General features: G+C 54.2%; 1 protein-coding gene across 1 annotated transcript; it reads right to left on the bottom strand.

Annotated features, from left to right (window-relative positions):
- Positions 1 to 4,159: 4,159 nt before the first annotated feature.
- On the bottom strand, positions 4,160 to 20,686 carry BCL2L14 (BCL2 like 14). The gene is given in 7 exon segments (XM_056118269.1): positions 4,160 to 4,624; positions 6,728 to 6,994; positions 10,174 to 10,244; positions 12,599 to 12,713; positions 12,715 to 12,779; positions 18,259 to 18,695; positions 20,487 to 20,686. Coding segments are annotated over 6 exon segments (987 nt in total). The 5' UTR covers positions 18,689 to 18,695; positions 20,487 to 20,686; the 3' UTR covers positions 4,160 to 4,585.
- Positions 20,687 to 24,156: the final 3,470 nt, after the last annotated feature.

Genomic DNA, 24,156 nt, shown 5'->3' with positions numbered 1-24,156 from the left:
TTATTTTTGCTTGAGATTGTGTTCCTAGGGTTTGTGGGTTTCCTTTTCACTCCAGATACGCACCTTAGCCCCGTGAACGTTATCGCACATATCACTGTTGTTCTGTGGTGTGTCTCCACCAATACCCCCATCTTCTGTTTTCAAAAATACTCAGGTGTATTATTGTCTTCAAGTTTCCTTAGGTGGTACTCTATAAAGTCTTAGCTATCCTGTTGCTAATCTAGTTTCATGGTTGTGGATTTTTAAAATTGATTTTGGCCCAAACTAGAAGTGGAGTTATACTTCTGATAGTACTTGGGAAACAACACATGGCCCGAGAACAAACCTTGTTCTCCTGCTGGGCTCCAGCCTTTTGTTTGTTTGGGGGCCATGACTTTGCGATGCCCAGGGATTACTCCTGGCTCTGCCCTGAGGAATCACTCCTGGCAGCACTCAGGGGACCATATGGGGTGGCAGGGATTGAACCCAGATTGGCTTTGTGTACAAGGCAAATACCTTCCCTGCTGTCCTGTCCTCCGATCACTCCAGCTTTTTGAGCAATCCCCCTGGCCCCTCCATGTAACTTTTTCTAATCTATTAGAGTTTTTGTGGGGAGGGGACACACCTTGAAATGCTTAGGGGTTACCCCTGGCTCTGCACTCAGGAATCACTCCTGGTGGGGCTTGGAAACCATATGGGATTCCAAAGATAACCCCGGGTTGGCGTGTGCAAGGCAAGTGCCCTCCCCACTGTACCATTACTTCAGCTCTCTGTTAGAGGTTTCTTGTCTAAAACTTCTAGGCAAGAAGTCTCTAACAGACTAGAAAGCAGACACGGAGGGCCCAGGGAGAAAGCTCAAAAGACTGTGGTGGGCCAGAGCAATGATAGTCCAGAATAATCGTCAATTGTTCCATTCTAATCCCAGGTGTTTGACCTTTTCTCCAGCTTATTGAAATACACTGAATTATTGAGTTATATTGCCCCCACCCCCAAGACACATTTTATTAGCTATAATACAGACCCAAGAGCAGCCTCACTTCCTCCCCTCCTATCCCCCCCACCCTGAGGTCAGACCTTGCCAAGAGCCCCAGCGTGGGCTGTCTGGAGCTGCCAGCCTGGGGGCAGCTGAGCCAGCGCCTCTTTGCTGGTCCTGGAGCAGGGCTCACCCCTTCCGCACAGTGCCTCATGCTGCCCTCCCTCCTTTAAGTGCCCCCTGATGGGCACCTTCAGCAAGATCAGTTCTTCCTTCCCAGTCCTGTGCCTCCAGCTTCTGCCAACCCACATGGATTCCTCATCTCCGTTGTCTCCTGTGATGGTTTTTTTTTTTTTACTTTTTGTGTCACACCTGGCGCCACACAGGGCTTACTCCTGCCTCTGCACTCAGGAGTTACTCCTGACGGTGCTCAGGGGGCCATATGGGATGCTGGGAATAGAACCCGGGTCAGCCGCATGCAAGGCAAATGCCCTACCCGCTGTGCCCCCATAGTTGTTTTAGACATAAAATAACTCCAGCCCCGATTGCACCACGAGTGTCTGCTTCCCTCCACCAAGTTCATGCTTCACTCCAATTATCCCCCCTACTGGAGCCATAGTACAGCGGGTAGGACGTTTGTCTTGCATGCGGCTGACCTGGCCGACCCAGGTTCGATTCCTCCGCCCCTCTCAGGAGAGCCCAGCAAGCTACCGAGAGTATCTCACCCGCACAGCAAAGCCCGTGATATATTTGATATGCCAAACACAGTAACAGGTATCACATTGGAGATGTTACTGGGCCCGGTCAAGCAAATCGATGAACAACGGGAGGACAGTGACAGTGACTCCACCCATCTGCCCTCTTGACAGGCACCTTTCTAAGTTTGGGCGTTCAGGTTTGGTTCTCTTGCTTCAGTGCTGTTGACTCTGTGGTTTGGACATTTGGCTCCATCACTCCTTAACGCCACCTGTATGCCTGACTCCCCTGTCCTGGCCCGCGTTGTTTCTCATCTGTCTCTTCTCCCTCTACCCTCCACTCTCTCTTTCCTTCTCTGTCCTATTCCCTGGGGCCAACGTCGATCTGAACATCCCCCATTTAAAACATTGCATTCCCAGGGCTGGAGCGATAGCACAGCGGGTAGGGTGTTTGCCTTGCACACGGCCGACCCCGGGTTCAATTCCCAGCATCCCATATGGTCCCCTGAGCACCGCCAGGAGTAATTCCCAAGTGCATGAGCCAGGTGTGACCCAAAAATTTAAAAAAACATTGCATTTCCTCTTTCAGCTATCTAAATACCACATATAAGTAATATCGTTCTGTGTTTATCTTTCTTCTGATTTGCTGCACTTAACATGATGTCTTCCAGTTACATCCATGTTGCAGCAAATTGCATGATTTCATCATGCCTTGCAGCTGTGTGGTATTCCATTGTGCATATATTCCTCACCTCCATCATCCACTGATCTGCCACTGGCCATCTAGGTTGATTCCCAGTCTCAGCTACTGCAGTGAGTACTGCAATGAATAACGGTGTGCATATGTTTTTAGAAAAACATTCATTTTACTGTTTTTTAAAACATGCCTTGTAATTGTTAAATGTCAGATACTGTAAAAATCCTCTTGTTGGCGCCAGTGGCTTTTGTAATCCAAGAAAAATGCCTGAGCTTGTTTTGAACACAGCTAAGTTGCTCAATGCAGCTAAATTACTTGATACCAGTTAATCCTTTCAGCTTGTTTTTTCTCGGACTTGACCAGAAGTACGTTTTGCCGAGGGTTCAGTGCTATCCACCACCGAAGCGAAATTCGATGTTGATCTGTCTGGACACGTGGGTAGCCTTCCCTACACATGGGCCTTTACCTGCAGAGGGCAGGTGTTAGGTACAAGAGGATGCTAGTTCACCCAGAGTTTAGCCTATCTGAATGAGGGGCGTCAGCGTCATCTCTTTGGTGCACTGACCGTGGGGAGTTGTGGAACATCTCATAAAGAGAGGGGATCAAATATGGCCTCAGTGGTCCAAGGAAGGCTCACCAACGTACCTGCAGGCAGTGGTGTGCATTGGCAAGGGTGGGCTGGGATGAGTTAGATTAGCAGGAAAATGGGAGAGAAACTATCACAGGAAGGCTGGGGCGGGGGGTGGGGGTGGGGAGGAAGGGAAGGGCAGAAGGAGTGACTCCAATGGTTGGGTCACAGAAAAACGCTGGCTCCCCCAGTCTGAAGCTGAATCCTGCACCCCTGTGGATGAACGGCATGAGGCATGCAAGAGAAGGAAGGAGAGAAACTCGCGGTGGTGGTTGAGGAGGGGCAGGACTTGTCTGTCTGGCTCATTCACTTATTAAGCGCCTGTTGACATCAGGCTACATCACCAGGTGCCAGGGCTCTGAATCTGTAAAACCCCCCAGTCTGGAGCTGGAACGGTAGCACAGTGGGTAGGGCGTTTGCCTTACATGCGGCCAACCTGGGTTCGATTCCCAGTATCCCATATGGTCCCCCGAGCCCCACCAGGAGTGATTCAGGAGTAACCTCTGAGTATCGCTGAATGTGACCCAAAAAGCAAAAAGCAAAAAAAAAAAAACCAAAAAAAACCTTCCAATTTGATAGCGTTTTTTTCAATTGATACATGCTTTAAGTACTTACTACAGACCATACTTAATTCACTAGAACACTCTGTGATCTACAAGGCCCATTCCAGGAAAGCAATCTGTCTGCTTTGAGGAGAGGCAGATTCCTGCCCTACTGTGCGTTACTGACTTGAGCTCTAGGATCCTCATTTGACTGTGCTCTTTCCACGTGTGGATTCTACCATCGGCTGATTATGGCACAGCCCCAACAATGACCGGAGAATCCCAGGGTCCTGGAGAAGGAGAAGTGAGCTCACGGAATGTGAGGAAGGTGGCAGGAGGAATTGTTCACTGCCCAAAGGGGCTTTTGAAGTTGCCGAAGGATTATTAGGGAAGTGACTCCCAAGGGAAGACACGGCAGGAACTTCCCCAATCCCCCAACCCAGTGGTTCCTGCAGCACACTTAAGTTTCCTTCAGCTGTGTCTAACTCACATGTACAGACTTGAAACAAGGTCATTCTCAGGTTATGCCAAATGCAGTTTAAGAAAGTAAATGTTCCGGGCCAGAGAGCTAGCACAGAGAGTCCAGTGCCTGACTCCTACAAGTTGAGCCAAGTTCAACCCCTGGCACTGCATGTGGTCCTCTGAACCCCACCAGGAGTAAGTCGTAAACCACCCTGGGTGTGGCCTAAAAACAAAAGGAAAAAGAAAGAAATAGCCCCAGGAACCAAAGGGTAAATGGATGCACAGTTTATCACTTCTCCTGCATGAGGTGAGCAGGCGTGGGGAACAGCGGCTGACTGGACGATGATCTGTCTGGACACGTGGGCGGCCTTCCCCACACGCCCGCTCAGCCGAGGGCCTGGCCCGGGCACGTGCAGGCCGCACACTCGCTGTGTTCGACGAGCTCGAGACGACACGGGCCTTCTCTGGATCTTCTGGAGTCCCAGGATTAAGGGTTTTGAGAACTCCGTTCCTCCTGCCTACGCGCTTTCATGCTCTTTGCAGTTGGCCCGAGACGCACGCCCATGGGAGCCGGGCTGGACCATAGCCTTCCTTCCCCAGGCTCCAGGGTCAGTCCACTTCCTCCTGGGTTACGCCAAAGACTTTTTCCTGGAGGTGGAGGGAAGAGGAACAGTCTTAAATGTTCACATGTGTCTGACGTGGGAACAGCACGATCCCTTCTCCTTCCTCCCGGGCGTGAGTGGAGCCTGGGGACTAAGTCTGGGTTGGGGGAAGGTTTGCAAAAGTGACCGGGGCACCATGACCTGCCAGCTCCACCACCAGGCAAGCAGCCCCATGGGCAAAGGCTTTAACACAAACTATGTTTAAGGCTGAGCAGAGTAAGAAGCCAGGATCAAGGGCATGCTTTGCATGCAGAGGGCCTGAGGTTCACACATGTGTGTGCGTGTGTGTATGTGAGTTAATGTGTGTGAGTGTGTATCTGTGAGTGTATGAGTGTGTGTGATATGTATACATGTGTATATGTGTGTATGTGTGTGAGTGCATATATGTGTGAATGTGTGTATGATTATGAGTATGTATATGTGAGTGTGTGTGAGTGTGAGTGTGTGCATATGTGTGTGAATGTGGTGTATGAGTTTATATATGAGTGTATGTGATTGCATACATCAATGTATGTGTGTGTGAGTGTGTGTATATGTGTAAATGTGGTGTATGAATATGTATGTGTATGTGAGTATAGTATGTGTGTACATGTGAGTGTGAGTGCATGTGTGAGTATGTATATATGTGAGTCTATGTGAGTATGTGTATGAGTATGTATACATGTGAATGTATGTATGAGTGTGTGTGAGTGTGTGTGTGTGTGTGTGTGTGTGTGTGTGTTTGGTCACTTGGACTCTTGGTTCAGAGCCCGCATTTTTGTTCCACTGATGAGGGAAGTAGCCGTGTGAGCCCTGGTCTGAGCGCCCTGATGCTACATCTCTGGGGAAACCCAAGAAGGAGTCCAGTAACTTGAGTTCTGTCTAGGAATGAAGTGTTGACAGGAAGTGCTGGGAGGAGCAGGAAGGACCCTGGAGTAGAGGAGGGCTGTGAGGTGCTCCTGGAAGGACCACCAATTAAAGGATGGATGGAGGACGCCAAGCCAAGAAACACCCAGAGGCTGCTTGAACTAGGGATCCCCCCTGGCTTGGGTCCATGGGTGTGGCCAAGATCAAAGTCGGGTTGGGCACGTGCAGGCGAGTGCCTGAACCCCTGTAGTATCTCTCCAGACCCAGATTTTCAAAAATTATTTTCTTTGATTTGGGACTGCAGAGTCTCCTGCAGACTCTGTCCGCGCCCGGCTGTCCTTGCCGGGGCCCCTTGGAGGGGAACGGGTTGAGTGTCCCTCCCCGCCTCGACCAGGGCTCCGGCAGCCTCCAGAACCAGCCACCACCATGCTGAGACCTCTTTCTGCACACATGAAGGTACTGGCAGAGGAACAAAGGCATGCGGGTCCCGGGGCTGAGATCTCCAAGCCTGCTCGGATCAGGGCTGAGCATCCTCCAGCCAGATCCTCCAAATTCCAGTAGGCGGGGGTCACACCCACCAACTTGCCCCCTGGTGCCGTGTAATCCCATCAACGGCCAAGACCCAGAGACTATAAAACCCAGCAAATGCAGCCGCGTGACATCTTATCATCTCATTCCTACTTTGGACGAACTGGCAAGCTACCAAATGTAACCTGCCCACATGGCAGAGTCTGGCAAACTCCCCGTGGCATACCCAATATGCCAAATACCAGTAACAATGAAGGGTCTCATTCTCCTAACTCTGAAAGAGCCTGGAATATGGCACTTTTTTAAAAATCTCAGGGCTAGGACGAAGGAGACGTTACTGGGGCCTGCTCGAGGCAATTGACGAATAACAGGATGGTCGTGATCGTGATCATGATTTGGGACTACACCTGTGGTACTCAGGACTTACACACCTGTGGTGCTCAGGCTCTACCCTCAGAGATCACTCCTGGTGGTGCTCCGGGGACCACATGGGACACCGATGATCGAGTCCAGGCCAGATGCATGCAAGGCGAACGCCCTCCCCGCTGTGCTATGGCTTTGATCCCCTCATTAATTTATGCATTTCTTGAGGGACACACTTGGCAGTACTTAGTACTGACTCATGGCCCTGCGCTCAGGGATCACTCCTCCTGGCGGTGCTCAGAGGCCCCCCGCCCCTGTGCTCCCTTGCTGTCAGTGAGTGGGGAGCACTCACCCAGCCGCCGTGCTGCTGCACCCAGGGCGAGAAGTGCTCCTTCAGGTACTTGGCTCCGAAGCCCAGCACCCGGCTCATGGGGTGGGTGTCGAGAGCCGTGAGCTTGGTCATGACGTCGATGGCCAGCGCGGCCCGGAAGCTCTGGGCCTTGGCCTCGGACTCGCCTCTGGTGTCCACGCCCTTGAGGAACTGGTCTGTGATGGTCCTGAAGAGGGTGTAGGTCAGCCCGTCCTGGAAGCTGCTCATCAGAGTCTTATCCTTCCTCAGCTGTGGACAAAGGACATGTGTGGGCGGGGCTGCTGTGAAGACGGTCACTGGCACTGGGGACCGTGCTCCCTGAGCACCCTCAGCAGACACTGAGCAAGCCCCGTGGGACCCCAGCCCTCCTTTCTGGGGCTCTGTGCGGGGCTCATGTGGGATGTTTTGCGAGAGGCCCTGTCCTCAGGGGCAGCCAGAGGCCGCTCGGTGACACCCCTAGGCCTCTTCCTCTCTGCAGGGCACCCCGGGGAAAGGCCGTCACCCCTCGGCTCCTACTTTCTTTCCTCTCGGAACCGGATGGTGCTCCCATAGGGCAGGGTGAGGCGAGTTTACCATAGAGACTCCCCTGCCCCCCCCCCCCCGCCCTGGAAAAGGGGTCTGTGGTGTTTCAGGGTGATTCCAGAGCACGGGTTTCAAAATAGCCCCCTAACCGGGCTGCGGAGGTGGCTTAGGGAGGGAGCTGGGCTTGGCATGCGCAGATGCCAGCAGAACCCCCGAGCATTGGAGGGCGCTGCACACTGTGCTTCCCCACCACGCTGCACAGAGCCAGACACGTTGTCATCGTAGCTTTTGCAGTGCTGGGGATCGAACCCTGGGCCTCACCCGTGAGAGGCGAGCACTCTGCCACAGAGCTGCGTCCCCAGTGTCCTCCACGCAAGGACTCAAACTCCAGCCAGGCTGGCTGAGACTCTCCCGGGGTGGCTCTGGTGGGGGTGGGGGGCACTGCTTAAGAGCCCCGCCGTAATCCCAGCACCCTTTACTCCCCTGATTCCCTCCCACGGGGCGTCCTGATCTACTTTACCTCCTATCCCCTCTTGCGATGCGTCTCTGCTCTTGCCCCTCTGGGCCTCAGAGCATCCCCTGACCTCAGCAGGTGCTGGGGTGCGTGATCCCAGCCCGGCCAAGTCTGCAGGTGCAAAGACACGCGGTGGGAGCGGGGACCTAACGCCCCTCTGAAGACCCCTTAGTTGGGGCTGGAGAGTAGGTAGGGTGTTTGCCTTGCACGCAGCTGACCCGGGTTCAATTCCCAGCATCCCGTAGGGTCCCCCGAGCACTGCCAGGAGTAATTCCTGAGAGCATGAGCCAGGAGTAACACCTGCACACCGCCAGGTGTGACCCAAAAAGAAAAACAAAACAAAACAACAACAACAACAAAAACCCTAGTCGGGCCTCGAGGAAGAGGATGGACGAGGTGACGGGGTCTCGTGGCGACTGTGGGTGAAGCGGAACTTCTGGGGGAAAGTCAGGAGCAAAACCAGAGCCTGGGGCATCCCCAACTTCCTAAATCTTGGGGGTCCATCTGTAGACTCACCTGGAGTGGGAATGACCAAAGGGACACAGCAGGAAGGGACACCCCTCCACCCATGACTTCATGGATGAAGTTGGACCCAGGACCCGGCAGCATCTCAGGGGGCTGGCGCAGAGGCCGGGGGGTACCCAGGGGTCGAGCCCTGGCACCGCCTGATTCCCCCGAGCAAGGCCGGTTCTGGGCCACCAGAGTTGCCGGCAGGTGCTCTGGGGATGGGCCGGGGTGTCCTCATGGTCACTGTCTCAGAACGGCTCCGACCATCCTGATGGAGTCCAGGAGTGTGAGTGCTGCCATCCGGGCAGGCCCGGGCTGCCTCCCGCACATGGGGTGCCGGGGCTGGGGGAAGGGTGCTGAGAGCCCCAGAACCTCTAAGCTGAGCAGAATCCAGGTCCACGCGGAATCCACCACTGGTGCCTGGCTCTCCCCGGAATCCAGGTGCTGGCCCACTCATTCTCCCCGAGGCAGACTGTGGCCCACCCCATGCCTGAGCTGTCCCAGACACAGAACCAAAATGCTGCAAGTCCTGGAGACACACAGGGAGGCCTTCATCTTGCCAAACTGCCGCTCTTCTCCCCCTGCTCCCTGCACAGTGCTCCCACCCGCCCATCTTTTCTTAGGAGCATGGAATCCCCACATTCTCTGCCTTCACCCCCAGACGCCAGCCTTGGGTGCCAAGCACTTAGCGCCCCTGCTGGCAGACCTAAGAACTGCCCCCAACGGTGTGGGTCACACACCTGGACCAGCCGAGGGTCAGATGGTGGCAGCGCAAGGACTCTCCTACGTCCCTTCAGGCCTAGGAGAAGGTCTGGGCCACACACCCAAGCAGTGCTCAGGGGCTCCTTGGCTCTGTGCTCAGATCAACCCTTGGGGGCGCTGGAGGGCTAAACCAAGGTCCGGTCTGTACGATCTCTCCAGCTCTTCCCTACTTCAGTATTTATTTATTTTTGTTTTTTGTTTTTTTGCTTTTTGGGTCACACCCGGCGACGCACAGGAGTTACTCCTGGTTCTTGCACTCAGGAATTACTCCTGGCAGTGCTTGGGGGGACCATGTGGGATGCTGGGAATCGAACCTAGGTCGGCTGCGTGCAAGGCAAACGCCCTACCCGCTGTGCTATTGCTCCAGTCCCAGTATTTATTTGGTTTGGGCACCACACCTGTTACTCCTGGCTCTGTGCTCAGGGACCACGCCTGGAGGGGCTCAGTGACCACATGTGGTGCCGGAGGTTTAACATGAGTCAGCTGTGTGCAAGGCGGGCGCCCTGCCTGGGGTACTATCGCTCTGGCCACCTCGCCTACTTTTTTGATTGAAACGACTGCCTTTCCCCGAGGCAGGAGAGGGGACCCAACGTTCTGCCGTTAACACCCATCTGCCTCGCTGACCAGAGAGATTCTGGGCCAAAATCAGAAATCAGAATCAGAAATCTTGGCAGCTCTGTGAGGGGGTCCCCGAAAGGCTCGTGGCCCGGGGCTGCTGTGAGCGGGTTGTCCAGGCTTCGGGGCAAAGACCAGCACCTGCCTGCACTTCACTGCCCGTCGGATCGGTTACCTGGGGGAGGAGGTTCGGAATTCTATCCAGCACATTTTAATTTATTGGTGTCTATTTCTTGCAATAACAAAGTTACTTTTTTTTTTCATTTCCCAAGAATTCCAGCAAGGTTCCAGAAGGCTCACTTATGTTTTTCCAGAGTGATTCATTTCTGAGCGGCTGCCAGAACGAAGCAGTGGGACTCCAAAGGAAATAAAACTCAGGAGTAAGGGGGAGGCAGACCTCTCTGCACAGCACGAGGGCTGCATTCTGGGGTACAAATCTGGCCCCGGGTCCCCACCTCCCCACGTGTGGGCATGGGGGGAGACCATCTGAGCTTGAGAAGCCCCCTACCTCTCTCTCCAGCTGATCCCCTGAATATTTCAACAGCTCGACGATTTTGGCAATTGCCTGGTCTTCTCCATCTGTCAGGGGGGAAATTCCAATTATTTATTTATTTATTTTACAGTCTCGCACGCACAGTCACACGTACACACACTCTCATACGTACATACACTCTTTTTCTTTTTTGCTTTTTGGGTCACACCCGGCAATGCACAGGGGTTACTCCTGGCATTGCACTCAGGAATTACTCCTGGCGGTGCTCGGGGGACTGTATGGGATGCTGGGAATCGAACCCGGGTCGGGCCACGTGCAAGGCAAATGCCCTACCCGCTGTGCTATTGCTCCAGTCCCCCAATTATGTATATTAAGGGGGGGAAAACCCTCAAAAATTTCTAGGGATAGTACTTGTGACTGACCGAGGGGGAAATGCTTTGCAATGCGTAGAGCAAATGAAATCGTGCCTGGCGTCTTCTGTCAGGCAGAAATTATCCCAGAATCTCTCCTTCTTCCCCTCCCCCCTTCTCCCTCGGGCCTCCAGCTCTCACTGTGAACTCGGTCACTCCGTTTACGGTAAGAAAGCTGCGGGCACGTTAGTTCTGCTCTCCACGGTCCATTCCCAGAGGAGACTGAGCAGCATTCCTCTCTGGTCTTTCGGCTTTCCCTAAACAGGGGGCTTTTTCCAGACAGACGACACAAATCCCGTATATTGGATCACGTTTCCGTTGTTATTAGCCACTAGGAAGCCCCGGGGCCCTGGGGCGTGGCTCGGAAATTAGAGCGCATGCTTCACAGGCCTGAGGTCCTGGCTTCCATCCCCACCTCCAAAACGAAGAAGGAAAAACAAGCGGGGGTGGGGGTGGGGTGGGGGATGGAAGTTGAGAGCCAGGGCCAGGAGCCTCTGCACCGTGGCTTTGCAGTGAGACCAGGCCCAGCCACCATCCGCAACAGAGCGGGACCCTCAGTCCTGGCTGCTCAGCTGTCTGTCATCGATGCTGGGGGTGCAGTGGGATTCCCAGGAAGGCGTGAAGAGGCTGAGCGCCAGGGACAGCTATGCTGGCAGTGTCAGATCCGATCCGGGGCCACTACTTGCAATATCAGCATGGACAGAAAGCTGGTCTGGGTGGGGGAGGATGCAAAGAGGCTGATCTGTGCCTTCCCTCTCCAGGGAGATCTAAGGAACTGGCCTGCCTTGGGGCGCGCCCTCACTGGCCAGAGCACGTTGAAATGAACACTCTGCATGTCACGTCTTGACAAGAAGTGCAGCGCAAGCAAGAAACAGCCAATAGGGCCGGTGCGCTAGCACAGCGGGTAGGGCGTTTGCCTAGCACGTGGCCGACCCGGGTTCGATTCCCAGCATCCCATGTAGTTCCCGAGTGCAGAGCCAGGAGTAACTCCTGTGCATCGCTGGGTGTGACCCAAAAAGAAAAAAGAAAAAAAAAAAAGCCAAATATCCTCCCCCGTCCCTGGCAAGCACGGGGTGGACATGGGCCTGTGTGTGGCTTGTGGGACGATCAGCAGAAGCAGAGTTCTTCTGTCTCAAACTTAGGAACACTCTTCTTTGGCTCTATGAGGGGTGGGGGCACCACTAGAGATGGAACCAGACCCCACACCGACAAGGCGTGTGCACTTTGGGGGGTGGCTTGGGCAGCTGTGCTCGGGGCTTACTCCTGGAGGTGCTCACAGGACCACACGGCATGCTGGGGCTTGAACCCGAATCACCCCGAGCCAAGCAAGTGCTCTCCCCACCTGCGCTAGGGCTCCAGCCCGAGGTCGTTGGCTTGACTCTAAGCCACATCCTCAAAACTTACAAGGGGGTGGAAACGGTTCCAGAGACTCAAGAGAAGCCAGGGACAGAGATTGCCCTCTCCCCCCCCCAACCCACACACACACCCTCTTAGAGCACAGGCCAGGCCCTCCTGTCCGGCCAGCCAGGAACAGGCCCCGGAGGGCTAGTAAAGGGGAAGGCAGGATGCGGTGGGGGGGGGGGGGGGTGGAAGACTGGGGTCCCCAGGGAACCCTCCGTGGTCTGTGAGGCCTTGGCCCCCAAGAAGGGGGCTCCAGAGGCTCAGGGCAGCGGGAACGGAGGCCGGGCCTCAGCCCACACCCAGCAGAAGCCCAGGCACCTCCTCCCTCCAGCCCTCTCAGGCTGACACTTTTGTGGCCCCAACCAACTCTCCCTGGTCGGGCAGCACCCCTTTCCCAGGGGGCTGAATGGGTGGGGAGCTCCAGGCACCCTAGAGGGAGGGCAAGATCCCTCCCCCACCTCGCCTGCAGTGTGGACTTGCCCTTCGGACTCAGCAGGGAGCTTGGCCAAGTAGCTGCAATCTGCTGGGGGTTTGGTCAGCTCTGCGCATCCCCACCCCAACGCAGGGCTGCCCAGTGTCCCCGGCTCCAACTGGGGTAGGGAGGGCTCCTTGGCGCGGCGCATCCTTACCTTTCTTGGCACTGGTGCTGCGGGTTGAGGTGGTCGGTCCCTGTGCGTAGAACACCTGCTGCAGGAAGTTCCCTTTGGCCCCCCGGGGCAGGTCGCTGGAGGATGAGCTCTTCGGGGGGTGGCCAGGAGTAAACGATCTCGGCCACGCGGTTGGCGACGGAGACCACTTTGGGGTCCACAGCTGGGAAAAGAGAAGAGGCAGCTGCACGCTGGCCCGTTGGTGCTCGCGTGGGGTCCAGGTAGGAGGCGCGGGCGGGAGGTCCCTTCCTCAAAGGGCCCCCGGGAGCCAGTCGCCTGGCAGGGCACAGGGCACGACTGCCACCCCTACACAGTCGCCCCTCGGCGCCCTCTTTTTGAAGCCTTGCAGAATGCGGGTCCCCAAACTAGAAAAGGGAGGCTGGGCTCTTGCTTAAGGGAGCGCTCATTAGGCTTTTGTTTTTATTCTTTATTTTTTGGGGACAACTTTTGCGCATTGGAGGACCTCAGAGACGGGCTTTCAGGCATCTGATAAGCCTTTGGGGGTTGTCACGGAGGGAGCAGAACTGTCCGGGCTTGCTCCCATGGCAGGCGTCACTCAAGCCCCCCTTACCAGGGCCCCTAAGTGCCACTCACTGGCTGGAGGGTCACGTGTGGCCTCGCCAGCCACGCCCACTGGGAGCTCCGAGAACGCTGATAGGTGAGTCAAGTCACACGGCACACCCACTGGGAGCTTGAGCTATCAGGCCACAGGGCACGCCCACTGGGAGCTTCGTGAACGCTGATAGGTGAGCTGCAGGCCACAGGGCACGTCCACTGGGAGCTCCGAGAATGCTGATAGGTGAGTCAAGTCACAGGACACACCCACTGGGAGCTCCGTGAATGCTGATAGGTGAGCTATCAGGCCACAGGGCACGCCCACTGGGAGCTCTGTGAGCGCTGATAGGTGAGTCAGGTCACAGGACACGCCCACTGGGAGCTCTGTGAACGCTGGTGGGTGAGCCAGCATATCACAGGGTACTCAGCCTCCACAAACACTTGACAAGGGCCGAGAGTTCCACTGCAGAGCTAAATGACTGAATCAGCATTCGGGGGGGGGGGGGGGGGGGGGGGGGGGGGGGAGATAGCACCTCTCTTTGGACCCTTAAATGATGTAGACTGAGAAAACCCAGGTGGGTTTGGGTCAGGGATGTGTCTCAAGGCTAGACGCATGTTTTGCATTCTCGAGGCACGGAGTTTGCGCCCCATTTCTGCATCACGTCCCCCGTTCCCAGCACTGCCCCGTAGGGCCCCCGGAGGCCCTTAGCATGAGCCAGAGTGCTCCCCCACCTTTCCTCCCACTGCAGGTGGCCCCTACTGAAGGAGCAATCAGGTCTGCCCTTGGTCATGGATGGAGTTAGGCGTTGGGGGTGAGGAGAGAGATGTCTTGCTGGGACGTTGCGTTACCGGGGAAATAAATATTTCAAAAAACCAAAACATTTGACCCAGCAATACCACTCCTGGGAATATATCCCAGAGAGGCAAACAAGTACAGTCGAAGTGACATCTGCACTTGTTTGTTCATTGCAGCACTGTTTACAATAGCTAGAATCTGGAACAGAGGACTGGTTAAAGAAACTTTGGTACATCTACACAATGGAGTACTATGTAGCTGTTAGAAAAGATGAAGTCATGAAATTGACATACAAGTGGTACTACATGGAAAGTATCATGTTAAGAGAAATGAATCAGAAAGAGAGGGATAGACATAGAAAGACTGCATTCGTCTGGGGAACATAAAGTAACAAAATAGGAGACTAACACCCAAGAATGGCTGAGATTAGTATCAGGAATTTTGCTCCATGGCTTGGAGGTGAGCCACACATGCTTGGGAAAAAGGCAGCTCAGATAGAGAAGGGAGCACCAAATAAAGGGTGTTGGGAGGATCCTCCCAGGATGGGAGAAGCATGCTGAAAGTAGACTATTGACCAAACATGATTGCCACTCAATGCATCTTTTGCAAACCACAACACCCAAAAGGAGGGAGAGAGAACAAGGGGGAATGCCCTGCCACAGAGGCAGGGTGGGATGGAGGGGGTAGGGGGTGGGAGGGATGCTGGGACCCGTGGTGGTGGAGGATGGGCACTGGTGGAGGGATGGGTATTTGATCATTGTATAATTGAAACCCAAGCACAAAAATTTGTAAGTCTACAACTGTACCTCATGGTGTCTCACTAATAAAAATTAAAAAAAAAACACACACACACACAAAACATAAAAAACAAATAGATTTGGTCTTGGGACAGAACCTCATTGTTCTCAGTGAACTTACAGTATCTGAGTGCTGGAAATGGTGGTTTGTGCTAAATCATGGCCTTTAGTCGAAAGGACCAAGTGAAGGCAGCTGCTAAGCTCTGCTTCATCTAGGGCGAGATGGAAGTAGAAAGAGAGGCCGCACAGCTAGGAACCACCCACCTGAGGAGGCAAGGAAGCAAGGGGAGAGGGAGGCGAGAAGGGGAGGCAAAGCACAGAGCCTAGAGCTGAGCCGGGCAGCCCCTGCCTTTGAAAGACCTACGCGGGGACTTGCTTTTGATCGTGGAAAGAAATCCGAAGAAGATTTGGGCTTTCACCACCAAGAGTCCACAAGAGTGCAGAGGGCTGAGGAGAGAGAGCTCCAGGGGTGAGTGGGGCGGCCCGATCTCAGTACCACAAACTCCCCCAGCACTGCAATGCATTGGGAGTAGTCCCTAAGCACCAGCAGTGCAGACCCCCAAAGAAGCAAACAGGGGTGGGAGAAGCTATTACAGAATAAATAGCTATGTGCATTTATTTATCAATAATTGCAGGCACAGATACTCAGCATCAAATTTGATACTCAGCATCAAATCCCTAAGCACTCCTTGGTGTGCCCTGAAAATGGAGAGGAAAGGAAGGAAGGAGGGAGGGAAGGAAGGAAGAAGAGAAGGAAGGAAGGTGGAAGGAAGAGAGGGAGGGAAGGAAGGAAGGAGGGAAGGAAGGAAGGGAAGGAGGGAGGGAAGGAAAGAAGGAAGGAAGGAAGGAAGGAAGGAAGGAAGGAAGGAAGGAAGGAGGAGGGAGGGAGGTAGGGAGGGAGGGAAGGAAGGGAAGGTGGGAGGGAGGGAGGAAGGAAGGAAGGAAGGAAGGAAGGAAGGAAGGAGGGAGGGAGGGAAGGAAGGAAGGAGGGAGGGAAGGAGGGTGGGAAGGAGAGAGGAAGGAAGGAGGGAGGGAGGGAGGGAGGAAGGAAGGAAGGAAGGAAGGAAGGAAGGAAGGAAGGAAGGAAGAAAAGGGCACAGGCCGTTGAGTAAGGCGGCAATCGGGCTCCTTCCCAGACCTTCCTGCATGGCGCAAGGCTCTCTGGCTCTTCTGTGCCTGTGTGTGATGACTTCTAAGGGTTGGACTCAGAACTGCTTTTTCCCTCCTTCGGGAAAGGCTTGGCCGACAGGGGAACCTATGTGGTGTGTTTAGCTTGGAAGTGGGAGCCTACCAGCTACATGTTTTTATAATCAACTGACTGTGGTGACCCCCAAGTGACCCTTTGACACTGAGCCCCAACCAGCTGGCGGTTGAGTGTGAGGCCCAAGGATGCGGCGCTGCTTGGACCTGGCGGTGCCGGGGATACTGGGACCGCCTGGGCTGTGCTGGGGGCCTGCAGGGATGTACCCCAGGATGCTTGGGGGTGGTGCAGGGAATAAAACCCAGGTGGCAGGCTCATGTGCCTTTACTGCTGTACTATCTCGCTGCCTATTTTTTAAAAATTTAATCCTCATTCTCAATTTCATGTAAAAATATGCCCCCCCCCACCTTCAGTAGCTTCTCTTGAAATGAAAATAAATAAAGGTAAAGGTAAAGGCCCTCCCGTTGTTTGTCGATTTGCTCGAGCGGACCCAGTAACGTCTCCATTGGAGACTTTGTTGTTACTGTGTTTGGCATATCGAATACTTCACGGGGAGCTTGCCAGGCTCTGCCTTGCGGGCAGATACTCTCGGTAGCTTGCCGGGCTCTTGGAGAGGGGCAGAAATAAATAACTGCCAGGACCTGGAGTGATAGCACAGCAGGTAAGGGACTTGGCTTGCACTCTGCCCACCCAAGTTTTATCCCCAGCATGTCCTATGGTCCCCCAAGACCCAGCAAAAGTGAGCCCTGATCATGAGTAAGCCTTGAACACTGCTGGGTTTAGCCCCTAATCAAAAGAAAGATTGTCTAAAGCAAAATAAACTCCCCACACCAGTGTCCTGAGCGTCGCTAGTCTTAGGCAGGACCCAGGGTGAGATGCTGCTAGTCTCTGTCCCTGGCCAAGTCCAAAGATCAGCACGGGGGGGGGGGGAGCGGGGGGGGCTCCCAGCTCAGTCCCTGCTTTCCAGGGAGACAGGTAATATCCTGACCATAGCTGTTCCTTCTGGAAAATTCTTAGGTGAGGCACGGTTGTTTCACTAAAGGTGGGGAGGGCCGGGGCTGGGGTGATGGTACAGCGGGCAGGGTGCTTGCCTTGCAAGCAGCCAACCAGGACTTGATCCCCAGCACCCCATAGGGCCCCCAGAGCCCCACAGGGAGTGATCCCTGAATGGAGAACCAGGAGTCAGCCCTGAGCACTGCTGGGTATGGCTCATCCCTCAGAAAGACAGGGAAGGGTTGGAGTGATTGCACAGCGGGTAGGGCGTTTGCCTTGCACGCGGCCAACCCGGGTTCGAATCCCAGCATTCCATATGGTCCCCTGAGCACCGCCAGGAGTAATTCCTGAGTGCAAAGCCAGGAGTAACCCCTGAGCAGCACCGCCAGGTGTGACCCAAAAAGAAAATTAAAAAAAAAAAAGAAAAACAGGGAAGACTGGAAAACTGTCTCTGGTGGTGCAAATTCCCGTCCCAGCACCGCAGGCCCCCCAGCCCCCAAGCCAGCTCAGGCATCACATTTAAAAAGCAGAGCACTACTGCCACCTGTTGGCTATTTCAGGGTATTGCCCCACGGGAACCTGTCCTTGGTAGCAAGGACTGGAAGGATGAAGAAAAGTCTCTCAGAGGCTGGGCAAGCTGTGAGGTACCCCACAGGCTCTCGGCTGCTTTGGTGGAGTGCTTTCTAACTTGAAAAGGGAGGACGCATGTGCATGAGACACTAAATTCGGGTGGAAACCCAAAGACGGAAGTGCATGTGTGTAGGGGTCTGACCTTTGTCGTAGTGTCTGAGAAGCAGATGCACTTATCTTTTTAATTAGGATTTTTGGTTTTGGGGCCCATACCTGGTGGTATTCAGGGGACCAGGCAGTGCCAGGGACCAAACCTGGGCCATAGGCCAAGTGTGTGCTTAACCCCGCCATCTCTCCCCACCTCAGAAAATGTATTTAGAGACTAGGAGGCAAATCCTGCTGGCTCATCTTTCTGCCCAGTCTTGGAGGAGAGAAAGCAAACCAAAACAAAAGGCAGGCCAGGGACTAGAGAGACGGTCTGGGCACTTGCCCTGCATGGGGCTGACCCCCAGCTCCCCGGGGTGGGGGGGGGTGATCTCTGAGCACTGGGTCAGGAGTAAGCCCTGAGCACATGAGCTGGATATGGCCCCGCAAACAAAACAACAAGGTAATTTTCAGTACTGCTAAGTTGGGGGACACGAGGGCACATGGGGTGTCAGGCCCAGGTGGATGTGAGCCCAGAGGGAGACCCAGGGGAGGGAGCAGGCGCGTGTCCCCGGAAACCACCTACCTTTGAGCTCCACACGCTGGTCCACGCTGGAGAGGGACCGGGTCCACTGACGTCCAGGGGGTCCAGCCGCGCACTTCTCTACTTGGGGGCTTTCATTGCCCTCCCGAAGGGTTGGGGACTCTTCCTTCTCCGTGACGCCGAAGAGCGTTCTCCAAGAAGACTTTTTCTTGGTGAGGTTGATGGTCTGTTCGCCGGGCGAGGATTGTCTACTGGCCCACGGCAGTGGGGGCCACGGGTCGCTGGCTGTCCAGCCCCCCAGCCCTTTCTGGGACAAGCTGCGCGTCCTTGACCGTTTGGGCGAGAAGAGAGTAGCGTGGTTTTTGAAGACGTGGTGTTTGACGTAGTAAGCCAAGATCTGGAACTCGATGCTCCCGGAGTCATCGTCGTCCAGCGGGATCTCTTCCAGGTCACTCAGGCCCGCGGTGCACATGGCAGGCCTGCAAGGACACGGCCACGCTCAGCCCAGAGTCACAAGCCCCGGGCCAGGTGGGAAGCCAGGCGCCTGCGCTGGGTACAGGATGGGGGTTCCCCAGGATGGCAGAGCCGGGAGGGGTGGACCACAGCCGCGTTCAAGGGCTGATGCCTCACCAGACAAAGAGAGGAGTTTAGGCAGCTGGATGGACTCTGGGGCCCTGAGCGAGTGGCCGGGGGGAGATTGTGGACGGGGTTCTTTTAGGGGACGCCACACTCCGCAGTACTCAAGAGTTCATGCTTCTCTGTGCTCAGGGATCACTCCTGGTGGGCTTCGAGGGCCGTATGGGGTACTGGGGTTGGAACCAGTTCGCTGCTTGCAAGGCAAGAACCCGGCCTGCTGTCCTATGGCTCCAGTCCCGTGGGGTTCTTGAGGGATGGGTTTTGAAGGCTGTGAGAGGGGTCTTACAGGTATCCCCCACATCTGAGGGCCCCCAGCAGGACTCACAGCGTTTACAAAAGACCATGAGGGCCTGGATGGGCTAATTAAGATCCAGAATTTCCCTCTTTCTCTCTCTCTCTCTCTCTCTCTCTCTCTCTTTCTCTCTCTCTCTCTCTCCCTCCTTCCCGCCCTCCCTCCCACCCTTCTTTCCTTCCTTCCTTCCTTCCTTCCTTCCTTCCTTCCTTCCTTCTTACCATCCTTTCTCCCTTCCTTTTCTCTCCTCCTCCTTCCTTCCTTGCTCTTCTTTCCCTCTCTCCCACCCTTCCTTCCTTCCTTCCTTCCTTCCTTCCTTCCTTCCTTCCTATTTTTTAGTTTTGTTTTTGGGCCACACTGGGCAGTGCTCACAGCTAACTCCTGGATCTGTGCCCAAGGATCACTCCTGGCACGCTTGGCAGACCCCTACAGGGTTCCGGGACTCGAACCCAGGTCAGCTGTGTGCAGGCCGGCACCTTTCCTGCAATCCACTCCCCTGGCCCTGAGGGTTTCCCTTTCAGCAGAGCCAGTGAGCACATCTCTCTGACCCGAGCAGCTCCCCACCCTGGGCGCGGTGACCAGGCTCTCTCCTCAGCCCAGCCTGACTCCAGACAGTCTGGAACACTCCAGACCTTCCCCATCAGTGGTGATGGCATCTTTGCATTTCACAGGAACCTGCTCCTTGTGGCGAGCGGGGGTGACCTGCACACCCTGAGCTAGGACCGAATGCAGGATCACCGGGCTCCCTTACACCACACAGGGCAGCCAGACCCAAAGGAAGTTGTCACCGCTTTACACGAGAATGTCCCCAACTTGATGGGACACTCGCAGAGCTGGCACGACATTGGCTGCCCACAGAAACTTTACACTGGGCGGGTCATGTGCCGGCTGGTGCCTCTCTGGACACTGTGGCTGGCCAGGCTGAGCTCGGTTGCTGGTTTCTCAACCACAAAGAGAGTCGGGTGACCCTTGGGGTCGGTCTGAGCCCTCCCCACCTCCCCAGATCTGGCAGCAAAGGAAGCGGAAGAGACAAATCTGTGCAGGATCCAGGGTGAGAGATGGGCCGTGGGTGCCCAGCGGAGACGGACCCAGTCAGTCACACCCCTGTCACCTCCTGGCGCCAAGGGCGGTCTCAGTGGGCCAGCGAGTGGGTGGGGCGGGCAGGTGCGACTCCCCGCCCTCGCTGGACCACCTCTCCGGCCTCTCTCATCTTCATCCCCAAACTCCTGCCTGCCCAGAGAAAAGCAAAAGCCAGGGTCACAAAGGCCACCTCTCCCGTCTGTCTCCTGCGCCCAGTCCCAGCCCCCAGCTCCTCGGCCTGTGTTTGGAGTCCTGAGGTTACCTGATAAGAAGGTCACAGCCAAGCCAGCCAACGTCTGCCCAAGGGAGGGCAACTGACCTCCTAGGAAGGCAGTGAGGAGGGGTCCCGGGGTCTCGGGGTCCCCGCCCTGACAGCGCTCAGTGGCTCTGCTCTCGACGCGGGCCTGCCACCCGAGTCCCTCTCCCACCGTCCAGGGGAAAGTTGCAGGCTGGGCAGCTGCTGAGGCCTGAGCTCGGGCTCCCCGGGCACCCGCTGAGGCCCAGGCTGCGAGGGACTCTGGGCACTCACTTCCGCCTGTGCTATTAACCCGGGGCGGGGCTGACCTTGCCCTGGAATCGCGGCACCTTCTGCGGGCCACGCCCCCTCTGCCAGGTCAGTTAGTGGGCGTTTTCTGGAGACTTCCTTCGCCTGTTAGCAGTTTAACAGGTGCTTACTGGCCACCTACTCCCGGCCCAGGGACCTGACCCACTCTTCTCTGAGAGGTGGGCGGGCTGTTTCACAAAGCAGGAAACTAAGGCAGAGAGAAGCCGAGGGCCTCCTCGGGGTGCCTAGTGGACAGGAGATCCCGGGACTGGTCTTGCTGGCCACCCACCATACCTCTCCCAACTTACACTCCCCGGGGGAGGCAAGGCTGGATCCCACTGGCCAACTTCTACCCATGGAACCTCTTGTCAATCCCCACGGACAGAGCAAAGGCCCCCCAAATGCCACCAAAGACTGACACAATTTCAAGGCTAGAATCCCCCCCTCTTTTTTTTTGCTTTTTGGGTCACACCCAGCATTGCACAAGGGTTATTCCTGGCTCATGCACTCAGGAATTAGTCCTGGCGGTGCTTGGGGACCATATGGGATGCTGGGAATCGAACCCCAGGCCAGCCACATGCAAGGCAAACACTCTACCCGCTCTGCTATCGCTCCAGCCACTAGAATTTCCTTTCTAAGAGTGGCGGCATGAGGGGTTTGGTGTGATTTTACACACTCTCTAGATTCTGTGTTTTGTAAAGGGGGGGGTTGGATCATACCCCCAGTTGCTCAGGGCTCACTCCTGCTTCTGTGCTCAGGGACAACTCCTGGAAGTGTTCAGTGGACTAGATGCAGTGCCAGGGATATAGAGCTGAGGTCTGGGACATGCCAAGCAAGCACTTAAGCCTCTGTCCTCTCTCTCCTGGCCCACGACACCTATTCTTTCCTTTTTCTTTTTTGTTTTTGGGACCATCAAACCCCAGCAGTGCTCAGGGCTTACTCCTGGCTCTGTGTTCAGGGATCATTCTTGGCGAAGCTCAGGAGAGCAGATGTGGGGCCGGGGATTGAACTCTGGTGGGCCGCTTGCCAGGCTAGTCTTCCCAGCAGTACAGTCTCTCAGGCCCACTATCCAGATGTTTAATTTTTTTTCTTTTGGTTTTGGGCCACACTCAACAGTGCTCAAGGCGTGCTCTTAGCTCTGTGCTCAGGAATCACTCTGGATGGTGCTCAGGGATCCTATAGGGTGATGGGCTGAGGGCACAAATAAATGCCACAAGACAAGTGTCCCACCTGCTGGATGTTCTCTCTAGCCCCAGTACCCAGATTCTTTTTTTTTTTTAGTTGAGTCACTGTGAGATACAGTTACAAAGCTTTCATGTTTGAGTTTCAGTCTTACAATGACTGAGCACCCATCCCTCCACCAGTGCACATATCCCACCACCAATGTCCCCAGTATCTCACCCCCCCATCCCAGTCCTCCCCCTGCAGACAGTTTCCCCGATACTCTCTCTCTACTTTTGAGCATTATGGTTTGCTCGAATTTTCCCACCACAATTCAAACCTGCCTGCCAGGGGCAGACTCTAGATAATTTATTTTCTATTGCTCACTTTAAAGATCATGAGGTCATGCGGCTGCTGAAATTCTAAAATTGTAAATGGTTGGGGTCCAGAGACATCTCTGTAGGGTGCAAATCCATTTGGGGATTCAATTGGGAGTCTATAGCACCCAGGGTTTTTTTTTTTATCTTAATTTTTTTTTTCAATTTTTGTTAGTGAAACACCATGAGGTACAGTTGGAGACTTACAAATTTTTGTGCTTGGGTTTCAGTTATACAATGATCGAGTACCCATCCCTCCACCAGTGCCCATTCTCCACTACCACTAATCCCAGTATCCCTCCCACCTCCTACCCTCCATCCCCCATCCCACCCTGCCTCTGTGGCAGGGCACTCCCTTTTGTTCTCTCACTCCTTTTGGGTAGCACCCAGATTCTTAATGGAAATAGATTGTATGACTGTTATGTGATCAGGGTCTTGGCAGTTGGGAGTGTTAAGAGGAAGGAAATGTGAAGGGAGAATGAAGACCTGAAGCTCATTTCATACAAGGGGTGGGATGAAGGAGGCATGTAAGTATTAGGCAGACAGACTCATGCTTGACTAGCAAGAGTCTCGAAAACTCAGCCCGTGAACTAATGTTTATTGCACATATCTGGCACCAGTTTAGAGGAATATTAAAGAAATATTAAATAATGCTTTTTAAAAATTGTAGTCTTGGGGCCGGAGTGATAGGTAGGGAGTTTGCCTTGCACGAAGCCAATCTGGGTTCGATCCCCAGTATCCCATATGGTCTCTGAGCGCTGCCAGGAGTGATTCAGAGTGAGCAGAGCCAGGAGCAATCCCTGAGCATTGCCAGGTGTAACCCAATAAGCCCCCCCCAAAAAAGTAAAAATAAAATTGTTGTCTTTTTTTTTTTTGAAGAGGAGATGCATCCATTTGCAACAATTCAAGATTTAATAAATGCCTAGACTCAAGAACTAAACCACAATATGGACACAAATGTTATTTGAGCTCAGGCAGAGCTTCATGAGACTGGTTCATAGTTCCTTATACTTCCAGAAGATCTTACTATAAACTCCAGAAAGGGGCACTTACCGAGAGACCAAATCACAGAGGCTGGAGAATGTCCCCTAACCATTCACCTGTGGGCCTCCCACACCCAACAAGCTGGTACAGGACATAACCTCTGTACTAACGGTCCCATATCACCTGCCTTTTCCCTGACTCTAAAGGTCCATGCATAAACTCCAAAAGTTGTAAAAACAAAAAAACAAAAAAACAAAAAAAAACAGTACATGAAGTAGTAAAGTCAGGTGTGAAAGTTAAGTCTCCCAGCAATATTGTTAATAACCCGAGTGCCTGAGAACAGACAACTGGTTAAAGAAACTATGGTACATCTACATAATGAAATGGAATACTATACAGCTTCTAGAAGAAATGAAGTTATGAAATTTGCCTATAAATGGACGAATATGGAGAGTATCATGTTGAGTGAAATGAGTCATAAGGAGACGGACAGACATAGAATGACTGCACTTATTTATGGCATATATATTTAAAAAAAAAACAATATGAGACTAACACCTAAGTACAGTAGAAACAAGAGCCGGCATGAATAGTTCATGGTTGGAAGCCTGCCCCAAGGCACAGGAAGAGGGCAGTTGGGATAGAGAAGGGACAATTATGACAGTGATGGTCGGAAGGGATCACTCCTGAAAGTGGATAAAAGACCGAACATGATGGCCTCTCAGTATCTATATTGCAAACCATAATGCTCAAAAAAATGAGAGGAAGGGAGGGAGGAAGGGAAGAAGGGAGAGAGGAAGGGAGGGAGAGTGAGGGAGTGAAGAAGGGAGGGAGGGAGGAGAGAGAGAAAGAGAGAGAGGAGAGAG

This window comes from Sorex fumeus, unplaced genomic scaffold (genome assembly GCF_029834395.1).
Source record: "Sorex fumeus unplaced genomic scaffold, SorFum_2.1 ptg000003l, whole genome shotgun sequence".
Classification (NCBI taxonomy): Eukaryota; Metazoa; Chordata; class Mammalia; order Eulipotyphla; family Soricidae; genus Sorex; species Sorex fumeus.
This window is presented reverse-complemented; position numbering and strand designations above follow the sequence as displayed.